Raw genomic sequence first — 26,372 nt, 5'->3', positions numbered from 1 at the left:
TCTATGGCCGCTCTGTGATTTCCTTTTCACACGACCATCGGATATGGTGGTGGAAACGCAGCTTGACTTGGCCCAGTGCCCGCAGCCCCTCTGAAGGCCCTGGCTGCTGGCCCCATAGGCACTGCATTTGGATGTAATCAAATGAATCTCCCCATTGGACTCCAAGGGTGAGGCAGACCCTGGCTCAGCTTTTGTTCTCTTCTCTTTCAGAGTCATCTCCATAAAGAACTACCACCCGAAGATAAGAATCATCACTCAGATGCTGCAGTATCACAATAAGGTAGAGTAGCAAGCCTGTCCCAGGCTCAGAGGTACGGGCGGGGTCCAAGCTCTCATGAGTATGAGGTCCAGCTGCACACTCACGTGTGTGCGTGCATGTACACACACCCCAGTGCCATCCAGAGACCTGGAGAAGGAGGAGTGATGGTGAAAACCTCCCAGGACACTTCTTCAGTCCACACACCTTGTTTGCAGGTGGTCCCTGGAGCGAAACTGCTTCACGTAGTGACTCGTTTATTCAGGAAGCATTTGTTGGTCTCCTGGGTTCAGAAATATCAATATGCCCTTAGACTCCACTCCAGCAACCTCCATTTCTGTGTGCTGCACTCATTTCTTCCATCGGTATTTAATGAATGCCTACTACTTGGTGAGCACTTGGCCTGACTCCTCCAAGCCCCCATGGAAATGGTATGTGCTCAGGGATTTTGCAGTCAAGGTGAAGAGTGTCCCAGGTGAGTGAGGGCACTTTTCTCCCTGAGACCAGGTGAACTTGGGGTGGGTGGACCGTGCATGGGTGGAGAATGTGGAACACGGAGTTCTCAAACTCAAGGTGAGCATGTGCACAGTTGAATTGAGGAAAACAGCTGGCTCTCCAGAGATTAAACATAGAGGGATTTTCCTAGTGTTACAGTTTAGGGGGAATCAGAAAGAAAACCAGTGTTGGAGTCTATGCTGTTTTCCTTATGATTCCTTCTCTATAAACCACAATCCTGTCTCTCATTCAGGGGCAGTACTCCTTTGCTTGGCTGCCAGGAGACTCCAAGGAAAACAGCTTTGGGGGAGGGAAGGTGGCGTCTCTCTGTGTTTGATGTGGAACCACTTATGAGAAACTGGAGGCTGCTCAGTACCTGCCTCCAGGTGTCCTGTCTGGACAGAATGACTCCCTGCTGGGTTGTGAGCAAGCGTTTGTCCCATCTTATGGGCCATATTCCCTACGAAATAGGCAGTCAGGTGACCCAGAGAGGACTCCATTCTGCCAAATGTGCCAGTGCCCTGCCATTATTTCTTAATTGCTGGCAAGCACTGTCCCCTCTTGCTGTGTGGAAGCCCGTTGGAGGTACTGTGGACCGGAGCCTGCTGGCAATGACTGGGAGGCTGCCCACGGCCCACTGCCTCCCAGCGCTCCCGGGTGGTTCCCCTGCAGACTGTACTGGGCTCCAGCCAGTGGGTTGGGTGGTGGGCACCCAGGGTCACAGTGTCTTCTTTGTCTCTGGAAAACCCAGGACACTAAAGAGAAAGTGAGGATGTTGGTAATCCACCGGCACCAATCTGGAGAAGTCTTGACAGCAGCCCCTGTAGCGGACGTGAAGTTTATGAACAAGGCTGTGGCTGGTGAAAGCTCTTGAGGCTGTGAACTCTCCCTCCTTCCTCTGTGATTTGAAATTTCAGTTAGTGTGGGAGTGCCTTAAGCCATTGTTTAGATTTGAGGCTGAATTTAGATTGAATAGGAAAATGAATGTTGCATGTTTAGAAAGGGATGTCAGTTCCTTTTCTTCTCCTTCCAATGAGTGCTGATACAGCATCTTCAAGGAATTAAGGAGAATTTCAGCTCTGTGATTCTTGTCAAACTCAGAAGTAGTTCTGTGGACCTAGAGTCCAGATGCCACTGGTCAGTATTCACATGATCAGGGTAAGCTGAACGTCTTTTACAGCCTCTGCCTTGTCATTATTCAGAAACAGTGACGAACACATCAATCGACCCATGATTAATTGCTTAAAACACATTTTGTTTAGAACCACCCCAATCTATTTGGGTTTCAGAGTTAGGAAAAGTCACTTATAAGACTTTGTTCTTGTAGTCTGTGTGAGAGTGAATGGGGCATAGTGACTTTGTCACAGGGCTCTTTTCATTTCCTTTTCCTTTTGTAGAGAAAGAACAGGAAGTCCACTGGTCATTATTTGTCATCTCATTCCTTGTAGAATTGCAAATAGGCGTTCTTCACCTTGCTTTACAATTTTGCTGGTTTTCTAAGATCCTCCTAGCTGCCTTTATAATATTACTTTTCTTCATTTCTTAGCACTTTCTCTTTACCCACAACTAGATGCCAATAGATCTCCATCCATTAAAACTTGCTTTCAAAAAAACAAAACAAAACAAACTTGCTTTCGGGAAAGAACCTGTTGCGTGCATGTACACTTACATGACTGTCAGCATATTCCAGAGGATAGTTAATTCCATAATTGAATACCAACCTTAAAATAGGAAGAACTTCAATATCCCATGATCTGTTGATGGTGGTCTTCTAGGATCTAGGGATGTAGGGAAGCAGTCTTCTTTCCATATAAAACTGGTTCTGAGTTTGTCATCATCATAATCTCAGACATTCGTGTCATATTTTACAGTTTTAAAAGAGCTTAGACATCCATTGTCTCGTTGAACCCTCAGTTAACCGTCTGTGCATTTCAGTATCTCAGTGTCACTGCAGACCGTGGGTCTAAGTTCTGTCTCAGAGCATCTCTGAGGGGTATAACTCATGGTCACTTGGCAGACAGTGAACTAAGACAGAACTGCCAACTGCCACCCTCTCATTCAGTCGAGCCACAGGCTTTTGAACCAAATTGCGGTTCCTCTGGGTAGGACTTACAGAAGGACTGAGGGTCTCGAAAGTCCACCTGTTTCCCCCAGTAGAATTCAAGGAGAGAAACACTCAACCTCACCATCTCTCAACATGGAAAGGAGGCGGCACAGGGTTTTTTTCTTATTTGAGTGCAAATGGCTTAAAACTCTTGAAGGAAAGGATGGTTTATGACATCTTGGAAAAATGTCACTCCTGATGCTTTCACTATCAATGGATTTTTAAAATGTTCCCAGCAGACTCTAGAAAAAGAGATCTTTGTCTATGACCTGAAGCCAAGTCCCAGTGGGCCAATGGAGATAGAAGTTCTCTGAGCTTTCTCACTGTAAATTCTTATCCTTGAGCAGAAATGTTAAGGTGTTTGCTCTGAGATGACCTTCTTTCTTCATCATGATGGCTTCCCCAAAGTTGCATGTGTAGTGAGAGATGGCACTGTGGCTGGAATCTGTTTGTTCTGGTTTCCAGAACAGCCTATTTTCACGTTGCTTTCATCTCAAACAGAGGAAAGCTCTGATCCTGCCTTAGCAGGGCTGGTTCTCCAGATGAGAGAGGATTTGCCTCTAGACTCCTACATAGTAATATGCTGGCATCTCCCACTGGACCCACATTTCCCTAAAGTGAAAAAATACAGAGTCACCAGAAGCAAACGAGTTGAAATCCTGGGTCAGTCTCCTCTCTTTTTTTTTGGCTGGGGGGGGCGGGGGCGGGGGGAGGTGAACACAGTCCTTCCAACCTTTGGCAGGTGCCTGGTGACTCCCTGCTCCACAACTGGAGAAGATATGATAGCCAAACAAGGCTGACGAGTGAAACAGATGACATTTCTGTGTAACAGCATGTCTAAGGAACTCAATACCAGATGGGTACATGAGGGACCCAAGACCTAAAATCCTACAATTGGCACACGGGAATGTGAAAGATCATCTTAAAAAGATTTTTTTATTTGTTTGAAGGTGCCATGAAGGTTACATGTTGTCTGTCTGGGGCTTGGACCACCCACATCTCCTTTCACACGTGATGATTTATTTGTTCATGACTTAGATGTAATTTATCCTCATTCTTCTCAGATGATGCTCATGCAGATGAGTGTTTTTCCACTTAGCCTGATATATTTTCTATGATGCCAGGGATATAAAGGGGAAAAATGGGCTTCTTAAGCCAGTGAAGGATAGGGAGAGAAATGGGATAGAGGGCAGGGTAATTAATGGAATTGGGATGTGATGAATTATGATGTGGGAAGGTCTCTGATACTTAGCTTGACAGAAATTCCCATCTGCTATAGCCCACACATGGGACTATTTTAACTGCTTTCATTGGGGAGGATACAGTCAGCTTTCCCAGGAGTAAACACTGCTGGATTAGGATTCACAAGATTGTTACAGAACAGGATTTTGTAAGAGGGAATTTCACAAGAGTGGTATTTCTGAAAGCCAAGCTTGGAGCCACTGGACTTGGTCGTGGCTCCACAATGGAGTCTTCTCTTTCTAGTAGCACACCGATCGTATATTGCCCTGAAAGTGAAGGGACTCCTCCTTTGTGCTCCTTGTGTTTGCTGATACCTGGAGAGAAATAGTCATTTCAGGGCCATAGAGTCTTGGCATTAGTAGAAGCCTAGAAAGGTCTGACTCAGTCTCCTGTGCAAAGCATAAGTCTATCTACTGAGTCTTGGAGAAATGCGTACTGAGTTTTAGGGACAAAGACCTTGCAATTTTGGAGGTAACTTTCTCCAGTTATTAGGCAAATTACATCCTTAAAAACTTCCTTTATAAAACAAGCCCAAAGCTTCTTTGTTATAATAGACACCAGTCAGTCATTCCTAATTCTGGCCCTTGGACCAAAGCAAGACAGGCCTGGTCTCTCCTGGTCACAGCAGCACCTGAGTTATGTCCAGGTAACCATCCTGCCTTCCTGGAGGTGTGGCGCTTCTTCAGGCTGAATGCTGCTGGCTCCTTAACTGTTCTTCAAAAGATGTTTGTTTAGAAACCATGTCTCGTCTTAAAGCCTGTCATTTATCTCTGGGAGTTATTCAGTTGTCAACTTCTCTTTAAATCTGACTGTTTTAATCTGACAACTGGATCAAGTGCTGGGGAAGTAGCCTGACCAGTTCACAGCAGAAGAGAATATTTGTATGTCCTGTGATCTGGAGACAGTTTCTGACGAACTACCGTTGGATTTTTCTGTAATCTGTCACAGATTGGCCTCTTTTGGAGATTTTTAGTTTACCCAAACACTTTTTTTTTTTTTTTCTGTCCCCTCATATCTGTTGCCAAATAAGGGCTTCTCATTTTGGATTTATATAATTGATTTTTTTAAACCTAAGTGCTGTACTTGACATTAAGGCCTTTTGAATCTTTTCTGGTTGTTTCTTTGGCCCATTTTCCAACTCTGGAGAACTTTTGAGCCTTAATTCTTTCATCTAGTGTATTATCTCTGACTCTCTGCTTCATGCCACTTAAAAATAATTGGATGATTATGCCGCTGGGTCCTCGTTTCAGGGTCTGACCTCGCTGGTGAATAGGATCAGTCCATCTGCAAGAGATTGTAACATGTCTCCACTGTGACATGCCTGATAATTTAGGGCAGTGCTTCTCAAAAAATGGTTCCTAGCTCAGCATTACCTCGAACCTGTGAGCAATGAAAATTCTCCAACCTTACCCCACCCGCAAAGAGTCAGAACCTGTGGGGGGAGAGGGTGGCAGTTTGTAAATCCTTCAGTTGATCTGGATGCCCACTCAAGCTCAGGAGTCATAGAGCGAGAGATCTGGAAAGGCAGATAAAAAAAGATATCTAAAATATACAGGCATCTGACAGTCTTAAGGTTTTTTGGAGAGCCAGTTTAGAACAACCTAGCCAGACATTCTAGTAGCACAAGTTGACGTGTCTGTCACAAGAGGAAATTCTCTCTGGACTCTGTTTGGCTCAGTGACAAACCCAAGGGGAAGACTTGGACCTGGTAGGTGCAGAAGCAGAGTTGCAGGGAGACTGAGATCTAATGCACAGAAGAGTTGAATAAAGCAGGAAACGCCAGACCCAGGCAAGGGAGAGGAAGGCGGAGTCTGGATGACCCTGAGCAGTTGGGAAATACTGCATTTCCCAGAGGAGACTTTAAACAATTGAACATTTAACAAAGTAAGGTCTCATACCTGTTTTTGTTTCCGCAGGCCCATCTGCTAAACATCCCGAGCTGGAATTGGAAAGAGGGGGATGATGCAATCTGCCTCGCAGAACTGAAGCTGGGGTTCATCGCCCAGAGCTGCCTGGCTCAAGGGCTCTCCACCATGCTCGCCAACCTCTTCTCCATGAGGTCATTCATAAAGGTAACGTCTCGTCCGATTAGAGCGCATTAGCCCCGGATTCAATTTGTCGTGGGGTTGAGTAGAGAGCACAACTTAAACTCAAAACAGATCGACGGGCTTTAACCACTCTGGTTAAGGAGAAATTCCTTGTTACAGATTTGGGCACAAGGCCAGCTTCTTTCAAAATTATGTTTTTATTTTTATTTGGCACATCCATGGCCATTAAATGATTGTTCAAAGCACGATCCTCTCTCTTTTTTTAGATAAACCACATGTTTATCTATCAACAAAGCCTCCGCTGTTAAAACAAAAATATGATTTATATACATTCCATATGGCACCAGAGCGCCTAAAGAAAAGAATTATCATTTTGCTCTTTTACATCAAGTGGCTGCTGGACCTCTCACTGTGCGGATAAATGCAGACCATGTGTTTGTGCTGAAGCCCAAACCCCAACAACATAATTCATTTATTTATTTCTGCACAATCAAGGAGGCCAGCAGGGCCGACATGCCATGGTTGTTTGCATGAAGAGTCAAGGGAGGAACTGAGTCCCGGGCCACAGGGCCCTTTACACCGTGAGATGGGCGGTCTGGATATACTCATCGGGCGGTCAGCAGTTCACCCCCTAGGGTGACTGGGCAGCCTCTCCAAAGTCCCCAAAGTGGCCCCTGACCACTGGACTAACTCAGACACAGGAAGACCCAACTCTGTCCTCACACGCCAGGCCAGGAGTGTTTCTAGGACATCGGGTTGAGGACCCAGAACTCTGCTAAGTGGGCTTTGAGAGCTCTTGGTGATCCTTATCCTTGGACTGCTTAGCCTAGACAGACAAGGTAGCAAACCAGCGCAGTAAATCCTGTCTAGACTGGGCCTCCTTGATTTGGTATTGGTGGCCATTAGCTCAAGATCTAGCCTTATATTCCTCTCCCTGTTATTTGTTTATTTACATTCCGCTTCCTGAATTGTTAATGGTTGAGGTAGGAAGTGAGTCAGTCACTAAGAGATCCTGCAAAGGGGCCAGAAACTCTGAAATGGAAGGTGTGAACTCTCCAGCCTTTTGCTGCTGTTGTTGCTGCCTCCACCACCAGCAGTCGGGAGTGACCCTGGATGCAGAGACAGGGGTGGGTAGGGAGGATGGGAATGCAGGTGATGAGCTAACTCCCTGTCAGGGCTCACCCTTGGCGTCCGTAAGTTGTGTGACTTAGAATAGGATTTTCATCTCAGAACTCACCCTCTCTGCCCAACTCATTTACATCATTTAGCCAATTTATAGTTAACGTTACAGAAAAGAACAAATCATCCTGGAGTCCTTTCAATCACTTTAGTGACGGATGCCTTGATGAAAATATCCTTCACTTTACTATGTGCCCAGAGACCTCAACTCTGCAGAATCCTGGCTCAGACCCAGCTCACAAATAAGGACATTGCTTTTCTTTAAATGGCTCCTTTAATCCAGGCTGCCAGTCCCTGCCTGGATACAACTGAAGGCAGGCAAATAGAGGCAGCAGGGAGGTCTTTGTGGCTGGACCCAGAGACGAGCCTCAAAGCCATGTGTAGCCTAGTGTCTCCCAGGGCTCTTACATTCAACACAAGGAGCCCAGACCAGGATAAAGGACTGTCACCAAGCGAGCTCTGGTGGTTTCTTCCAGCAGGGAATTACCCATAGGACCAGCACACATGATCTGGGGACTTTGGCTCTGCTTCCTGGTGTTGATAGAACACGGCCTTGGCAGGGCCCCACCCCACACGGGGCACTTGACATGCGTATGTTTTGATTTTGTGGTGCCTGCGTGGAAACTAGATCCGCCTGTCAAGACAATTAATAAAATAGATGTGACGCTGATCCTTCAGTGTTATTACCAGCAGGGAGAAAGAACTTCTGTCCAAATTTCCTCAAGACCCTAAAGGGCCACACCTCTGTAGCCAAAGATGTCCCCTCCAGCCCTCGCTAATCCCACTGGCCAGTTCCTATTTAGGAAGAGCCTGCGGGAGAGGCTTCGTCGGGCCCTGGTATAACTCAGAACACATTTCCCTCCCAGGGTCATGTTATCATGTGATTTGTGTCCAGGGCCAACCCCTCCATGTTTGGAGGTAGATCTTTGAATATGGCCTTCACCTTCTGACATTCAGATGATCTTTCTGATGGAATTTTTTAAGGCACATGACCTGTATATAACAAGTGATATGCTTTTTTTTTTCTTTTCTTTTGAAATAAGGACAATCTGAAGCACACATTCCCAATTCTGCAGGGTTGTCTTCATGCTCTTATCCTCCACATTCCAGATCCTTGTTTCTTTTAGGTCATAATAACACCATAATGATGCTCTCTTTGGCATATTTTACATATTGTCTCACATTCCAGGGGTCACAAAGCCTTATTTGGGGTGTTGGATGGAAAAGAGAATCTATACCTGGATTACTGTTTGCAGAAATGGCTTCCTTCTGCAGTGTCCCCTGGGTCCTGTGGTAGAGAGTTTATCTTCCATGGGGAGAGGCAGGCCTGTAGGGATGGAGGGATGTGGCATGAGGCTTCGGCAGGACCTGATCCCTTGAGAAAGCTTAGCATTTCTGGAAGCCGAAGGTGGAGTGTGAGCTCACCCTCTTCCTGGCCCTGGGCAGATATGACGTCTGTTCCTTCCTCCTGTGGAATCCATTGTAACCTGACCCTGCTGAAAGAAGACAGGACAAGACTGAAACAGGAATGACGTATCACAGTGACTGTCCACCAGGCTTTCGGAATGCATGAGGCCAAAAAGCCAAGCCTGACAGTGAGGGTGATAAAGTTCCATGAAAGAAAGAGGGACTGCTGATAAATGGAAGATACCAAAGAGACCCACCCCTGGGGTACCAGAAAATACAGGGGAGCACCTCTTTATCCCTTCAGCAAGGGCACTTTCAAAGACATTTTGCCCTAGGGTGCCATGTCATTGCCTCTGAAAGCCTTCCTCTGAATTGATCTAAACTTTTGGGGAATCTGTTTATATTTTTAGCTTATATCTTTGGGGTTAATGAATTCCTTAAGTTTCCTTGTGTGCATGTGTGCATGCTAAATTGCTTCAGTTGTGTCTGACTCTTTGACACCTACGGACTGTAGCCCACCAGGCTCCTCTGTCCATGGGATTCTCTAGGCAAGAATACTGGAGTGGGTTTCCATGCCCTCCTCCAGAGGATCTTTCTGACCCAGGGATCAAGCCTGTGACTCTTGCATTGCAGACAGATTCTTTACCTCTGAGCCACTGGGGAAGCCCTTAAGTTTCCTTAAGAATTCCTAACTGCTGTTAAAGACTTATTTCTGACTATTTGTCCTTAATTTGCTCCACTTAACCTTCAAGACATGGCCTGTGTAGTTTCTCATGTGCTGGGATTTGTTGAACAAATCCACCCTAACTTTATAAGTCAGTACCTTTAATGAAAGCAGCTCAGACTGGTCACTCAGGGGTCTTGTGGCTCAGCAGCTTGTTGCTTATGATGCAGGTGAAGGAGCATTTTGTCCACCAGGACCCAGTTCTCACCCTTGAATGCCTTGAAGGGGTGCAGGCAAGTACCCTGATTCCTGTGACTTGTCAATATCTACGTAATCAATCGGGCTCAGAACATCCTGTTCATTGACTGCTATCTCATCTCCTACCACCTGCCTGTCAGGTTCAAATGAGTATCTTCCTAACATCTTCTGGACCGACCAAGACAAATGAACTACTTAGCTTATCTGCTGTTGCCTCATCCATGAATAAGTGGCCACGTGTATCCTCTTCTTGGCATCCTCACTTGGATATAATTAAGATCCATTGATTTAGAAAAAAAAAATTTTTTTTAGAGATTTGCCATGTAATATTAAACTTTGTCTTCAAAATATCTGGTTTCAAGCTGGGGCTTGACCTGCTGTCTTTGTGAATTGTGCTATTATTTTTACTAGGATTAGCTGTCCTTGGACATGCAGAATTATGTGTGTGGGTGTTGTATTTTAGAGAGTGATTAACTCTTGATATTTCTTTTCAATCCGTGCTGCCTTCGAATTTAGCACATTTAAATTGTTCTCAGGATCACCGATGATTTTACACACACACACACACACAGAGCCTAAAACATGGTATGTATTCCATAAGTTTATATTATTTGAATAAATCAATTATGAAATTGGAGGAATACATGATGCACTTCTTTTGTTTTCCCTGCTTGACAAGATTTGGAATTTATGGGTGAAATTTACTGAAGATTGATTACAGCACAGTCTCTTCTATCACATCGTCTATTTCTGAATATGGAAGCACTAGGGAAATCAGGCCCATGTTATTCAAGTTGTATCTTTTTAAAAAAATACATTTATTAATTTGACTTCGCCAGGTCTTAGTTGTAGCATGTGGGATCTTTAGTTGTGGCATGTGGGATCTAGTTCCCTGCTTTGAGGGTGTGGAGTCTTTTAGCTGCTGGACTGCCAGGGAAGTCCCTCAGACTGTATCTTGGCCGAGGTGGACTTTGCTGTATGTAGAAACCATTTGTCAGTATTGCCACTGTCACATTGAGATACACTGTCAGCAGTGCAGAGTCCAAGTACTAATTGTAGCCAAGGGAATTGTTTTTAGTACCTTTATTTTGGGTTATATTTATGTATATATGTGTGTTTGTATGTATGCATGTATAAAAACATTATGGAAATAGAAATCAAGAATCTTTAGTAATAGCTAGACTATATTGGGTTCCAACTATGTACCAAGCCCTGTGCTAAATGCAGTATGGGCTTTGTCTCATTTAATTTTCACAAACCACCCAAACTTGGCAGTGTTATCATTACCTCTGTACAGGGACAGGTTCTGTGGGTTAAGGAAAGTTTAGCATCTTGTGTGAGAATGTAAAGCTCAGAATTGGCAAACTCGCATGTCAAACCAGGAATGCTGGTTCCAAGTCCATCCTTGAGTATTTCTATAGGAAATAAGATAAATGATAAGAGGGAACCTTAGCTTTCTGTTGTTTATGTTATGGGAACTCTTGATTCAATAGAGATTCTCCAGGCACCTACCATATTCCAAGCAGTGTGCTAATAACCCTATTATCCTTATGGCTAAGAGGTACTCATAAGCTTCAAGAAGCTTCTGTTCTGACTGGGATGTCTGGGCACATGTTCGCACAGCCCTATCCTGTGGCTTTTGTTGGCCTTTCTCTCTGGTCAGCTCTATAGGGGCAGAAGTCATGGCATTAGAGAGGTGAGGGGTTAACTTAGGCTTGGATGAGTCAAGGTGGGAAAATGAACAGGCTCTCAAGAAGGAAATGACATTACACATGGCCTATTCAGGAGGTGAAGCTGATTGACTTAAGTAGGTGCTTCTGGGAGATAGCAAGAAATTCTTATTGGCTGATGGGTGTGTAAGCTCTGGAAACCGGAAGTATTCATCTAGGTGAGGGAGGCATGTGAGAAGCAGAGCTCAACCCTGTGTGGATTGGGAGAGAGGTGGGTGACAGGGTTTCTGAAAAGGGGCCAAGACTCCAACTGATAAGGCTGGGATCCAAGCGGCTTTCTGCTCCAGGAGGAAATCCTAATGGTGCCAGAGAAGAGGGTTCACTTGGCAAAGTAAACCTACTTGGGGTGTTAGATAGTGAGATGCAAACTGTTGCTTATTCCATACCCAAGAATGATGTCACCCTGATCACAAATGGTATAACAGTGGACTTCTACAGACATCTGTCACCAGTGGAGAGCTGCTCCTGATACACGTATATTCATTTCCTCGGTCATCTCATTTATTCTCATAAATCCTATGGATGACTCCCAGATTTATATCTCCATCCAGAACCCGACCCCAGTGTTGTTTATTTAATTGCTGCTTAACATCTTTATTTGAATGTTTCATCTCCTCTGAGACCTAACCTATCCAGAGCTGAATTCCTATTCTTTTTCTGTAAACCTGATCTTCTCCCATTGCACTATTGGCAAGATTATCCTTCCCATTGCTCATGCTATAGTTCTGGGATTCCCCCTTAGCTCCTTTCTTCCTCTCATGCACCATATTCAATTCAGCAAAGAATCCACTTGGTTCAACTTTCAAAATAAGCCCAGAATCTGTGCACTTCTCATTACCTCCACTTTATTATCAGATCCAAACCACCATCATCTATCTCCTAAAGTAGAGATCAGCATCCTAACTGACCTCCCTGCCTTGCCTTATCCCTCTCCTATTAAGCATGAGTCAGATCCCATCACCCCTCTGCATAAATCTCTCCATGGTGTCCCATCTCATCAGAATAAAGTTATTACAAATGTCTATAGGTCCCATGAAGTCAGGTTCCTGTGGCCTCACAGACCTTGTCTCCTAAATCTCCTGCTCCTTAACATCATCCACACTCCGTTTACCTAATCTAGGAATTTTGCACTGGCTGCTTCCTCTGATGGGAATGTTCTTCCCCTAGATAGCTTCTGATTTCCCTCTATCACATCCTTCATGTCCTTGTTTAGTGTTAATTTCTCGGGGAGACCTTTTTCTAAAACATTAAAATCACATATTTAAAAAGGGATTAAAAACAAACTTTTTGTTGAAGTATAATATACAAACCGGAGTGTGCATCTGATAAATGGACAGCTTGTTAAATAGTCACAAAATTACACTCCTGTGTAACCAGGGCCTAGATTAAGAAACACTACATAATTAGTACCCCTAGGAACCACTGTTTTTAAGCCAGATGACAGTGTATGTGTGGGTCTGTTTTGGGGATTTCTTGGGGGAGCATTGACGTCTCTGCAATGTTGAGCTCTCCTATCTATGAAGATGGTATACAAAGGGATATATATATATATATATATATATATATATATATATATATACATAAAGGGATGCTTTACATAATAAAGGGATGCTTTATAAATCAGCAGTTTCCCTGGCAAATGTAGGAAAAACAGGAAGAAAGTGACCAAGTTTCACAAATTTTGATGGGGCTTCTGAGGGTCCCTACCAGGAGTAGATGGCCTACTTTACATATTCTCTAGGAAGGATCTGTATGCTCTCTTAGACTTCATGGGGAGAATAAAGTTTCCATGTGAGAAAAACATCAGAATTGCATTTTTAAAATCTGCATCCCCCTTGCCTCCACACCCCGTATGTCCACATCCTTGTTGGCTCTCTTGGCTTTGTTTTTCTCCATGGTATTTATTGTGTATTGCCTCTTTTCTCAGAAACAGTGTAAGCATCCTGAAGCCTAGAGCTACTTGCTTCTCCCCAGTGCCTAGAACAGCATCTGATTCACAGTAGGTTCTCAATATATGCATTTTGAATGAATGAATGGTCTTACCAGCCTTTATTACAGATAGCTGGGTGGGGGCAGGACCAGCAGAGACTTAAAATTTGAGGTGATTATGGTGCTGAAAACTTTTTCCTCTGCTACTATATGTGGTTCCTTTGCCAAATTAAAGAGCTTTGACTCCATATATAAACTAGAAATTCAAAGCTTTATAATGCTTGGTGAGGATGCATGGAGTCTGGTTAGATTTGGTTATTAAACCATTTTGACTGCCAGAAAATCCAGTCAGTGTGTTGTTTAAATTCACAAATCAAAATAAATGCCCATGAATTGAAATGAATTTGCTGAACTTCAGTATCCCATTTGGGGCAACATCATTGTGTACCCTCTTTCCATCCTACTTTAATCTCATTAGATGAGGGGCTCTACCTGCCTCCCCCACTGCTATTGACTCTGCCCAAGATGACTAACACCCACCTGAATGCAAAACAACTTCCCTGGAAACGATTTCAAATGAAGAGAGAATTAATCCATGAACTATTAACAAGGATTCTGTTCCCCTCTGGCCCTGGTAATTTCTAGAACATTGAATTAAAGAGTTCTCAGACCTTTACAAATTCTCAAGGCAAACATTATTAGCAAAGAGAAGCCCATACAGCATGTTAGAAGATTGCCAGAAAATGTCAATGGAATTTCTGAATAAAATAAAAATGGTTGAAACTCTCTTTCCCCATCTTCTCCCCTTCTCCCTCTTTTCTTCCCCCTAACATGATTAGAAAGTCATTTCATGTGTCTTATATGTTTGGTCAATCCAAGGCAAACGTACATGATTGATGGTGACAGGGAACACATTTAATTCATTATTCTTTACTTTGCAGCAAAATGATTTGTGTAAACTGTCTGCCTAGCATTAAAGGTAAAACAAACTTAGAAACCCCAAAATGTTATATTTTTGTCTAATATTTTCCTTTTGGTTTTATAGCTGTAATCACATATGGATTCTTTTATTTGGCTCTTGGCAAGGACTGAGCAAAGGGGAAGTAACACAGATTACATAATATGCAAAGCCCTGTGCCTGTTGAGGATGGAGCCCCAGAAACTGCAGTGGCCAGGACTCAGTGAAACCCAGGAGAAGCTGCCATTCCCCCTGGCCCTTATCAGCTGGTAGGCTATTGTTACTAACATGAAGGAAGGCCCTCTGGACCAAGCCTCTGGTACAACATCAAAACAAGCTCTTTCAGAGATTATTGGCCTTTAATTAATTGAGTGCATTTCTGAGTACACTTGGGCATCTTCCTCACCTTCCCCCCACCCACTACAATTTCTAACTTTTAGGTTTTATGGGTGCTAACCACCATCACTGACTTTTCAAGCAAAAATCTCAAAATGCTGTTAAACTATTAGGAATAAAATCTCAGATTCCCTTACTAAAGCTTTTGGTTATCCCTGCCGTAAAGTGATATCAAATATAAATCTATGCCCAGAATAATGATGAGGGACCTGGACCTCTGAGATGACCATTTTACATATCTCAGGGGTGTGAAGCAAGAAACCACCACTGATTTGATAAGGGAGCTGTTTTGTCAAGATCTCTAGTTACCACAGCATCCTAAATGTGCATAGCACTTTAGAATTTAGAAGATAATGCATTTCAGTTAAAATACTGTCATTTAATCTGTAGGGTAGGAAGAAATAGGAGAAGGGAAAATAGAAGATGGTCGATGGGAATGATAGTACAAAGACCAGATCGCTGCTGGATCTTTATGTTCTTCACTCAGTACTTTCCTGACAATTACACTTTGCTTTAAAGGTAAACACTACTTGGTTTTGTATTCAAATTTATGGCTTCTAAGAACAGAAATCACTTCGCAGTATTTGCAAAAGTAGTATCCTAGGTTTCTCCAAGTATGCCTAAATACATGATATGAAAAATAAGATATTTTTCAAAGGTGGGAAATTCTTGTATCTGCCCTCATTCCCTCCATGGCACCTTAATATGGAAAAGTCCCAAGCAAGACTGATAAGACCATAATGCCTTGTCATTTGGGAGAATTTGTTGCTCAAGTCAAGTGCTGCTTTGGATCCAGGGAGGGAGATGATGACCAATTTGCTGAGCCAGGATGTAAAAAAGCTAAAAACCATACTCCCAGCCCTCTAAAGGAGGGTATCAGTGGGTCAGAAGATGCTGGATTTCCAACATGGGGATCATATCAATAAAAGGACATGAGATCCAGAAGAGCTAAACAGTGCTGAGAAGAAGAAAGGAAATTTTCTTACACTGTTTTTCCCAGGTAAAGTTTTTAATTTTGGAAGTTCGGAGGTTTTCTCAAAATGTTAGAGAGTTTCCATATGATCCAGCAGTTCTACTGTTAAGTATCTACCCAAGAGAAATGAAACCATATGTATTAATTTCCTCTAGCTGCTATAATAAATTACCACGAAGGTAGTTACTTACAACAGATTTTTTTTTCTATTCCTTTTCTGGAGGCCAGAAGTCTGAATTCAGTTTCTCTGGACTAAAATCGAAGTGTTTTCAGGGCATCTGTGGATCTTTAAAATTAGGAGACAGGTATTCTGCTTCCAAAATATAATAACAGGACAGCCATAACAGTTAAAGGCATTCCCATTCCAAAGGGAAAAAAATGGGAGGAAGAAAGGAGCTACTAGCCCCAAGTACCTTCAAAATCCAACCAAACAAGTTCCATTGGGTTTTTAGATCTGGGAATAATCCTCTGTGGCTTAAAATTTGCCATCGGTAATGTGATTTCTCCAAATGTGTTCTTCAAAATTGCCCTGGTTATTCTAGTGCTTTTGGCTTTTCATATATATTTTAGGATCAGCTTTTCTATATCTACAAAAAAAAAAAAAAAAAAAAAACCTACTAATTTTGATTGGAATTGTGTTAATCCTATAGATAAAGTTTGGGGGAACATTAGCATTCATGAACTTCTGTTCCAATCCTTGAACATGCTATTTCCGTTTACTTAGATAATCTTTAACTTCTTTTATTGGTGTTTTGTGGTTTTCTGCAAACAGATTCTCTATATTTTTGTTAGGTTTATATGTAAATATTATATTTAGGGGGAGATATTTTAAGCGGCGTTTTAAAAAAATTCAGGTTCCAGTTGTTCATTGGTGGTAAGTAGAAGTAAACGTTATTTTTCTATGTTGACATTGACTCCTTCACTATATTGCACCAGCTGGTACTTGCAGAATGTTGAATAGGTGGAGTGAGAGTGGACATCTTTGTTTTATTCCTACTCTTAGGGGGAAAATAATCATTATTTTACCATTAAGTGTAATATTAGTTGTAGGTGTTTTGTAGATGTTCTCCTAAGGTTGAGGAAGTTCTTTTCTATTGATAATATAATGAGAGTTTTTTTGTGTGTGTGTGTGTGTGGATGGATTTTGAATGTTGCCAAAGGCTTTTCCTGCATCAATTGATAAATCATGTCTCTTTTCTTCTTAATATTGTGGATTACATTGTCTGATTTGAGAATTTTGAACCAGACCCTGTACATTCCAAGACAGACCCCCACTGCTCACAGTGTGATTTATTTATGTCTATTATCTATTTCTATAGCTATATATCTATAGGTAGATATATAGATTTGATTTCCTAATATATTTGCAAGCATTTTTTTATGTCTGTGTTGGTGAGTAAATATTTTTCTATAGATTTTTTTATACTATCTTTGTCTGTCTTTAGTATCAGGGTAAAGTTGACTTCATAAAATAAGTTGAGAAATCTTTCCCTTCTATTTTCTAGAAGCAATTATGTAGAAATGGTGGGTTTTTTTCTTTCCCTTAAATGTTTAGTAGAATTCGTTAGATTTATTTTACCAAAAATTTTTAAGTAGCTTCAGTTGTGTCTGACTCTGTACAACCCCAGAGACAGCAGCCCAGCAGGCTCCCCCGTCCCTGGGATTCTCCAGGCAAGAACACTGGAGTGGGTTGCCATTTAAAGACTAATGTAATTAGTTAGAAATATGTTTAGATTATTTTATTTAATCTTGGGTGAGTTGTTGCAGTTTGAACTTTCTAAAAAATTAGAAATTAGTTGAACATATCTGAGTTGTTCAATTTATGTATATAAGTTCGTAGTTTTCTGTTGTCCATCTAATGTCTTCAGGACATTATAATAAGGTCTATAATAATGACCTCTGCTCATTCTTGATTTTTAGATTTGTCTTGTTCCTTCCTTCATTCCTCCCTTCTTTCTTTTTTTGGGGCACATAAATTTTGCTGATCTTTTCAAAGTTTTTGCTTGTATTATTTTCTTTATTTTCTGTTTTCTTTCTGCTTGCTTTAGGTTTATTTTACTCTTCTAACTTTTAAAGATGAAGTGTAGTTATGGATTTGAGACTTTTCTTTCTTAATGTAAGCATTTAAGGCTATCTGTTTCAGTCTAAGAACTGCTTTAGGTACATTCCACAATTTTTGAAATGATGTATTTGCATATAGTTAAAATATTTTATAATTTCATTTGAGGCTTCTTCTTTGACTCATGGGTTATTTAAATGTTTGTTGCTTAATCACCAAGTATTTAGAGCTATTCCTCTTATATTTCTATTATTATTTATGGTCTGATTCCATTATGGTAAGGGAACCTACTTTGTATGATTTTGATTCTTTTTAATTTGTTAAAGTGTGTTTTATATGATCTATCTTGGTGAATGTTCCATGCAAGCTTAAAAAGAATGAATATTCTGCTATTGTTGGGTACAATGTTCTATTAATGTTCATTTGGGCCATTAGATGGACAATGGAATTTTGAAACTCTACTAAATATATATATATATTTGGATTGTTGCATTTTCTTGATGAATTGAACTTTTTGTTATTATATTTTGTCCCTATATCCTTGGCAATTTTCTTTGTTCTAAAGTCCAGTAGATTTCAGATCTGATTTAATAGACCCATCCAAGATTTGTTTTTGATTAATGTTTTAATGAAGAAATATATAGGTTCTCATGATTTTTTTTTGAAACAAACTACCTCTTTAAATTCTAAGTGATTTTCCTATAGCCAACTTATATTTGGATCATTTAAAAAATTACTCTGTGAATCTCTAGACCATTTATATGTAACATAGATATGTTTGGATTATATCTAATATTCTGTTATTTGTTTTCTGTGAGTTTCCTCTGTTTTAGTTCTCCTCTTTCCTCCTAATTTTCTTCTTACAAACAGTTTAGATTTCATTTTATTTGTAGTGTTTTTTATTATATAACTTTATATAGTATTTAACGGATTACCCTTGGGATAATGTGCATACTTAACTTTTCAAATCTACTTAGATTCAGTGGCATACTAGTGTAATGTGGAAAACTTACTAACCTGTGGATCTCCTTACCCTCCCCATTTTTGTTATAGTTGTATTGTTGAAAACTCCATCAGACAGTGCTATAATATTTTCCATTTCAGTTGTTCTATCTTCATTCCTGATGTTCCAACTTCCCCCTTGGAATCATTTCCATTCTGTCTTCCTTATAAATGATTTTTCTTCATCTGAGAATGTCTTTATTTCATCTTCATTCCTGAAGGACATTTTTGGTGGACACAGAATTCTGGGTTGATTAATCTTTTCTTTCAGTTCAGTCACTCATTTCATGTCTGAGTCTTTGTGACCCATGGACTGCAGCATGCCAGGCTTCCCTGTCAATCACCAACTCCTGGAGCTTGCTCAAACTCATGTTCATTGAGTCGGTGATGCCATCCAACCATCTCGTCCTCTGTCGTCCCCTTCTCCCCATGCCTTCAATCTTTCCTAGCATCAGGGTCTTTCCAATGAGTCAGTTCTTTGCTTCAGGTGGCCAAAGTATTGGAGTTTCAGCTTCAGCATCAATCCTTCCAATGACTATTCAGAACTGATTTCCTTTAGCATGGACTGGTTTGATCTCCTTGCTGTCCAAGAGACTCTCAAGAGTCTTCTCCAATACCACAGTTCAAAAGCATCAATTCTTCAGTGCTCAGCTTTCTTTATAGTCTAGCTCTCACATCCATACATGGCTACTGGAAAAACCATAGCCTTGACTAGACAGACCTTTGTTGGGAAAGTTATGTCTCTGCTTTTCAGTATGCTGTATAGGTTGATCATAGCTTTTCTTCCAAGGAGCAAGCATCTTTTAATCTCATGGCTGCAGTCACCATCTGCAGTGATTTTGGAGTCCCCAAAAATAAACTCTGTCACTGTTTCCATTATTTCTCCATTTATTTGCCATAAAGTGATGGGACCAGATGCCATGATCTTAGTTTTCTGAATGTCGAGTTTTAAGTCAACTTTTTCACTCTCCTCTTTCACTTTCATCAAGAAGCTGTTTAGTTCCTCTTCACTTTCTGCCATAAGGGTGTTGTCATCTGCATATCTGAGGTTATTGGTATTTCTCCTGGTAATCTTGATTCCAGCTGAAATCAAGCTGAAATCTTTTCTTTCAGTAATTAAAATTTTTGTTTCATTTCCTTCTTGCCTCCATTGTTTCTAGTAAGAAATCTTTAGTCATTGGAATTATTAACCTATAAGTAATGAGTCATTTTTCTCCAATTACTGTCAAGATTTTCTTTTTGTATTTAGTTGTCTCTTATCTGATCACACTGGATTTAAGCATTATTTTTTTGGATTCTGTTGGGACTCACTGAGATTCTTGAATTTCTAGCTTCATCTTTGGCAGAATTTGGGACATTTTCATTCATTATTTCCTCAAATATATCTTCTGCAGCATACTCTTCCTGCTCTCCTTCTGAAATTCCTATAACGCAAATGTTGGACTTTTAAATATACCATAGGGCCCTAAGCGTTTAGTCGTTTCCTGTCTCTGGTGGCTCAGTGGTAAAGAAACTGCCTGCCAATACAGGAGATGCAGGTTTGATCCCTGGGTCAGGAATATCCCATGGAGAAGGAGATGGCAACCCACTCTAGTATTCTTGCCTGGGAAATCTCATGGACAGAGGAGCCTGGTGGGCTACAGTTTATGGGGTCACAAAGAGTTGGACATGACTTAGTGAGTAAAGCAATGATAAGTTTATTGGTTCTTTCCTTTTTCACCTCTGCAATTGAGCTTATCCAGTGAGTGTGCTAGTTGTTATACTTTGCAATTCTAGAATTTCCATATGATTCTTTCTTTTATCTTGTTTCTTTACTAAGGCTTTCTGTCTTTCAGTTCTCTACAAAAGTGTTCTTAGTTATTGGAAGATTTTATAATAGCTACTTTAAGGCTCTTGTTAGATAATTCTAATATTTGTGCCATATAAGCATTAGATGCAAGTTGAGATTTTTTTTTATTCATATGCCAAGTTTTTTTTATTATTATATTCTGGACACTTTGGTTATTTTATTATGAAACTCTGTTGTTGCTGCTAAGTCACTTCAGTCGTGTCCGACTCTGTGCCACCCCATAGATGGCAGCCCACCAGGCTCCCCTGTCCCTTGGATTCTCCAGGCAAGAACACTGGAGTGGGTTGCCATTTCCTTCTTCAATGCATGAAAGTGAAAAGTGAAAGGGAAGTCGCTCAGTCATGTCCCACTCTTCGCGACCCCATGGACTGCAGCCTACCAGGCTCCTCTGTCCATGGGGTTTGCCAGGCAAGGGTACTGGAGTGGGGATTATGAAACTCTAGGTCTTGTTTATTTTTATTTTTTTTTTAACATTTTGTTTTGTATTGGAATATAGTCAATTAACAATATTGTGATTGTTTCAGGTGAACAGTAAAGGGATTGAGCCACACATACACATATTTCCATATTCCCCCAAACTCCCCTCCCATCCAAGCTGCCACATAACATTGAGCAGAGTTCCCTGTGCTATGCAGTATGTCCTTGTTGGTTATCCATTTTATTTATTTATTTTACTTGGAGGCTAATTACTTTACAATATTATAGTGGTTTTTGCCATACATTGACATTAATCAGCCATGGGTGTACATGTGTTCCCCATCATGAACCCCCCTCCCAACTCCATCCCTATCTCATCCCTCAGCGTCATCCCAGTGCACCAGCCCTGAGAACTCTGCCTCATGCATCAAACCTGGACTGGTGGCTATTTCACATATGATAATATACACAATTCAATGATATTTTCTCAAATCATCCCACCCTCACCTTCTCCCACAGAATCCAAAAGTCTGTTTTTTACATCTGTGTTTCTTTTGCTGTCTCGCATATAGAGTCATCGTTACCATCTTTATAGATTCCATATATATGTGTTAATATACTGTATTGGTGTTTTTCTTTCTGACTTACTTCACTCTGTATAATAGGCTCCAGTTTCATCCACCTCATTAGAACTGATTCAAATGCATTCTTTTTAATGGCTGAGTAATATTCCATTGTGTATATGTATTGGAGAAGTCAATGGCAACCTACTCCAGTACTCTTGCCTGGAAAATCCCATGGACGGAGGAGCCTGGTAGGCTGCAGTCCATGGGGTCACGAAGAGTCTACTGAGCGACTTCGCTTTTACTTTTCACTTTCGTGCATTAGAGAAGGAAATGGCAACCCACTCCAGTGTTCTTGCCTGGAGAGTCCTAGGGACGGCAGAGCCTGGTGGGCTGCCATCTATGGGGTCGCACAGAGTCGGACACGACTGAAGTGACTTAGCAACAGCAGCAGTGTATATGTACCACAGCTTTCTTATCCATTCATCTGCTGATGGACATCTAGGTTGCTTCCATGTCCTGGCTATGTAAAAAGTGCTGCGATGAACACTGGGGTACATGTGCCTCTTTTAATTCTGGTTTCCTCAGTGTGCAGCAGTGGGATTGCTGGGTCGTATAGCAGTTCTATTTCCAGGACTTTCCACACTGTGCTCCATAGTGGCTGTACTAGTTTGCATTCCTACCAACAGTGTAAGAGGGTTACCTTTCCTCCACACCCTCTCTAGAATTTATTGTTTGTAGGCTTTTTGATAGCAGCCATTCTGACTGGCATGAGATGGTACTTCATTGTGGTGTTGATTTGCATTTCTCTGATAATAAGTGATGTTGAACATCTTTTCATGTGTTTGTTAGCCATCTGTATGTCTTCTTTGGAGAAATGTCTGTTTAGTTCTTTGGCCCATTTTTTGATTGGGTCATTTATTTTTCTGGAATTGAGCTGCAGGAGCTGCTTGTATATTTTTGAGATTAATTCTTTGTCAGTTGCTTCGTTTGCTATTATTTTCTCCCATTCTGAAGGCTGTCTTTTCACCTTGCTTATAGTTTCCTTCATTGTGCAAAAGCTTTTAAGTTTAATTAGGTCCCATTTGTTTATTTTTGCTCTTATTTCCATTACTCTGGGAGGTGGGTCATAGAGGATCCTGCTGTGATTTATGTCAGAGAGTGTTTTGCCTATGTTTTCCTCTAGGGGTTTTATAGTTTCTGGTCTTATATTTAGATCTTTAATCCATTATGAGTTTATTTTTGTGTATGGTATTAGAAAGTGTTCTAGTTTCATTCTTTTACAAGTGGTTGACCAGTTTTTCCAGCACCACTTGTTAAATAGATTGTCTTTTCTCCATTGTATATTCTTGCCTCCTTTGTCAAAGATAAGGTGTCCATACGTGCATGTATTTATCTCTGGGCTTTCTATTTTGTTCCATTGATCTATATTTCTGTCTTGTGCCAGTACCATACTGTCTTGATGACTGTAGCTTTGTAGTATAGTCTGAAGTCAGGCAGGTTGATTCCTCCAGTTCCATTCTTCTTTCTCAAGATTGCTTTGGCTATTCTAGGTTTTTTGTATTTCCAAACAAATTGTGAAATTATTTGTTCTAGTTCTCTGAAAAATACCATTGGTAGCTTGATAAGGAGTGCATTGAATCTATAGATTGCTTTGAGTAGTATACTCATTTTCACTATATTGATTCTTCCGATCCATGAACATGGTATATTTTGCCATCTATTTGTGTCATCTTTGATTTCTTTCACCAGTGTTTTATAGTTTTCTACATATAGGTCTTCTGTTTCTTTAGGAAGATTTATTCCTAAGTATTTTATTCTTTTCTTTCCAATGGTGAATGGAATTGTTTTCTTAATTTCTCTTTCTGTTCTCTCATTGTTAGTGTATAGGAATGCAAGGGACTTCTGTGTGTTAATTTTATATCCTGCAGCTTTACTTTATTCATTGGTTAGCTCTAGTAATTTTCTGGTGGAGTCTTTAGTGTTTTCTATGTAGAGGATCATGTCATCTGCAAACAGTGAGAGTTTTACTTCGTCTTTTCCAATTTGAATTCCTTTTATTTCTTTTTGTTCTCTGATTGCTGTGGCTAAAACTTCCAAAACTATGTTTAATAGTAGTGGTGAGAGTGGGCACCCTTGTCTTGTTCCTGACTTTAGGGGAAATGCTTTCAATTTTTCACCACTGAGGATAATGTTTGCTGGGGGTTTATCATATATGGCTTTTATTATGTTGAGATATATTCCTTCTATGCCTGCTTTCTGGAGGGTTTTTTAATCATAAATGGATGTTGAATTTTGTCAAAGGCTTTCTCTGCATTTATTGAGATGATCACATGGTGTTTATCTTTCAATTTGTTAATGTGGTGTATCACATTGATTGATTTGCAAATGTTGAAGAATCCTTGCATCCCTGGGATAAAGCCCACTTGGTCATGACGTATGATCTTTTTAATATGTTGTTGGATTCTGCTTGCTAGAATTTTGTTAAGGAGTTTTGCATCTATCTTCATCAGTGATATTGGCCTGTAGTTTTCTTTTTTTGTGCCATCTTTGTCTGGTTTTGGTATTAGGGTGATGGTGACCTCATAGAATGAGTTTGGAAGTTTACCTTCCTCTGCAATATTCTGGAAGAGTTTGAGTAGGTCTTAGCTCTTCTCTAAATTCTTGATAGAATTCTTCTGTGAAGCTTTTTTCTGGGCTTTTGTTGTTGGAAGATTTCTGATTACAGTTTCTATTGCCATGCTTGTGATGGGTCTGTTAAGATTTTCTATTTCTTCCTGGTTCAATTTTGAAAAATTATACTTATCTAAGAATTTGTCCATTTCTTCCAAGTTGTCTATTTTATTGGCATATAGCTGCCATTTTCATTTCTAGTTTTGTTGATTTGATTCTTTTCCCTTTTTTTCTTGATAAGTCTGGCTAATATTTTGTCTATTTTATTTGTCTTCTCAAAGAACCAGCTTTTAGCTTTGTTGATTTTTGCTATGGTCTCCTTTGTTTCTTTTTCATTTATTTCTGCCCTACTTTTATTTCCTTCTACTAACCCTGGGGTTCTTCATTTCTTCTTTTTGTAGTTAGCAGTAACACAATAATAGTGCAAGACTTTAATACTCCACTCACACCTATGGATAGATCAACTAAACAGAAAATTAGCAAGGAAACACAAACTTTAAATGATACAATGGGCCAGTTAGAGGTAATTGATATCTATAGGACATTTCACCCCAAAGCAATGAATTTTACCTTTTTTTTTCAAGTGCACATGGAACCTTCTCCAGGATAGATCACATCCTGGGCCATAAATCTAGCCTTGGTAAATTCAAAAAAATTGAAATCATTCCAAACATCTTTTCTGATCACAATGTGGTAAAATTAGATGTCAACTACAGGGGAAAAAAACTATTAAAAATACAAACATATGGAAGCTAAACAACACACTTCTGAATAACCAACAAATCACAAAAGAAATCAAAATATGCATAGAAACAAATGAAAATGAAAACACAACAACCCAAAACCTGTGGGATTCAGTAAAAGCGGTGCTAAGGGGAAGGTTCATAACAATACAAGCTTACCTCAGGAAACAAGGGAAAAATCAAATAAATAACCTAACTCTATACCTAAAGCAACTAGAAAAAGAAGAAATGAAGAACCCCAGGGTTAGTAGTAGGTCTTGTTTAAATTTTGCAAACACGTTGATAATTTTATGGTGGTATGTTTAATTGACCTGTTTTATTTTAGATTGCAAGTCCTGACCAAGCTTCTATGGGTTGTAATTCCAATATGAGTTGAGTTTTCAAAACATTGGCAGGGCTATTTGGATGTGTCCCACATCGATCTCAAGCTGGGTGATAGTTTATGCTTTGGTTTTCAAAATCTATATATACTATGTACGGTCAGTTTCTTCCTTGCACAGCTCAGGGTGAGCCCAGGAGTTCATAACTAATTGTAAGGAGCTACTTTAAGTTCTCTTTCTCTGTGATCTCCAGGGGAATTTGAGCTTCCATGGGGTCTTCTTTTCTATCCTCTGACCAGAAAGCTGGGGCTCCTCACCTGGACAAACCAGTGGGAGAACAAAGAGAGACTCTCTTGGGACCTCAGATCCTCAGGCCAGAAAAGTTTTTCCTACCTCCTCTTATCTGGTGGGCTGCCGTCTATGGGGTCGCACAGAGTCGGACATGACTGAAGCGACTTAGCAGCAGCAGCAGCAGCCTATCTCCCATTGCCACTACTGCTACTGCCACCACTGGGTGCTTAGGGGTTGGGGTCCAAGAGAAGAGAAGAAAAAATATCCTAAGCCATGATTTTCCCCACTCTTCCTCTGAGTATTAAGAGCTCTTTCTACTGGTCTTGAGTCAGAGCAAGAGCTTCTCTCGGAGCTTTCTCTTTTCACATTCTTGTCTTCATTTACAGATTTTGGTTTTCCTTGAAGTCAGGCTAGAGGATACCAGAGCAAAAACAAACTCTGCTGATTGCTTCCAATTCTGGTCATTTCTCCTTACCTGCTTACTGTTTATGTCTCAGAGTCTTCAAGTATCAGCTCTATGCATTTTTTCCAGGTCTAATAGATGCATTCAATGAAAGACACATGAAGGAATGTCCTTATTCTATTTTATTCAGAGCCAGAAACCCAGATATCACTTTAGAAATGATATTCTATGTTTGTCCTTTGTAGCTGGACCAGGGGGAATACTGCCTCTAAGGCAGTGTCATCATTATCATCATCATGTCCTTTTAGCATACTCAGCAGTCACTGTCTTTAGGGGTGAGTTTGAGGTAATCAGCCTTTTTCATCAGTGACTATGAATAACATAACCTGGCAGGCTGCTTTACAATGGAATCC

At 40.7% G+C, this 26,372-nt stretch overlaps 1 protein-coding gene across 1 annotated transcript in view; it reads left to right on the top strand.

The window, feature by feature from the left end:
• The window catches only part of KCNMA1 (potassium calcium-activated channel subfamily M alpha 1), a 771,888-nt gene that overhangs the window by 547,739 nt on the left and 197,777 nt on the right, over positions 1 to 26,372 (top strand). The window contains 2 exon segments of the mRNA XM_027530425.1: positions 211 to 280; positions 6,014 to 6,169. Of these exon segments, the coding sequence (XP_027386226.1) occupies positions 211 to 280; positions 6,014 to 6,169 (226 nt within the window).

Source organism: Bos indicus x Bos taurus, chromosome 28 (assembly GCF_003369695.1).
Source record: "Bos indicus x Bos taurus breed Angus x Brahman F1 hybrid chromosome 28, Bos_hybrid_MaternalHap_v2.0, whole genome shotgun sequence".
NCBI classification, from domain to species: Eukaryota; Metazoa; Chordata; class Mammalia; order Artiodactyla; family Bovidae; genus Bos; species Bos indicus x Bos taurus.
The sequence above is the reverse complement of the archived record's forward strand: the minus strand, read 5'-3'. Positions and strand labels throughout refer to the sequence as shown.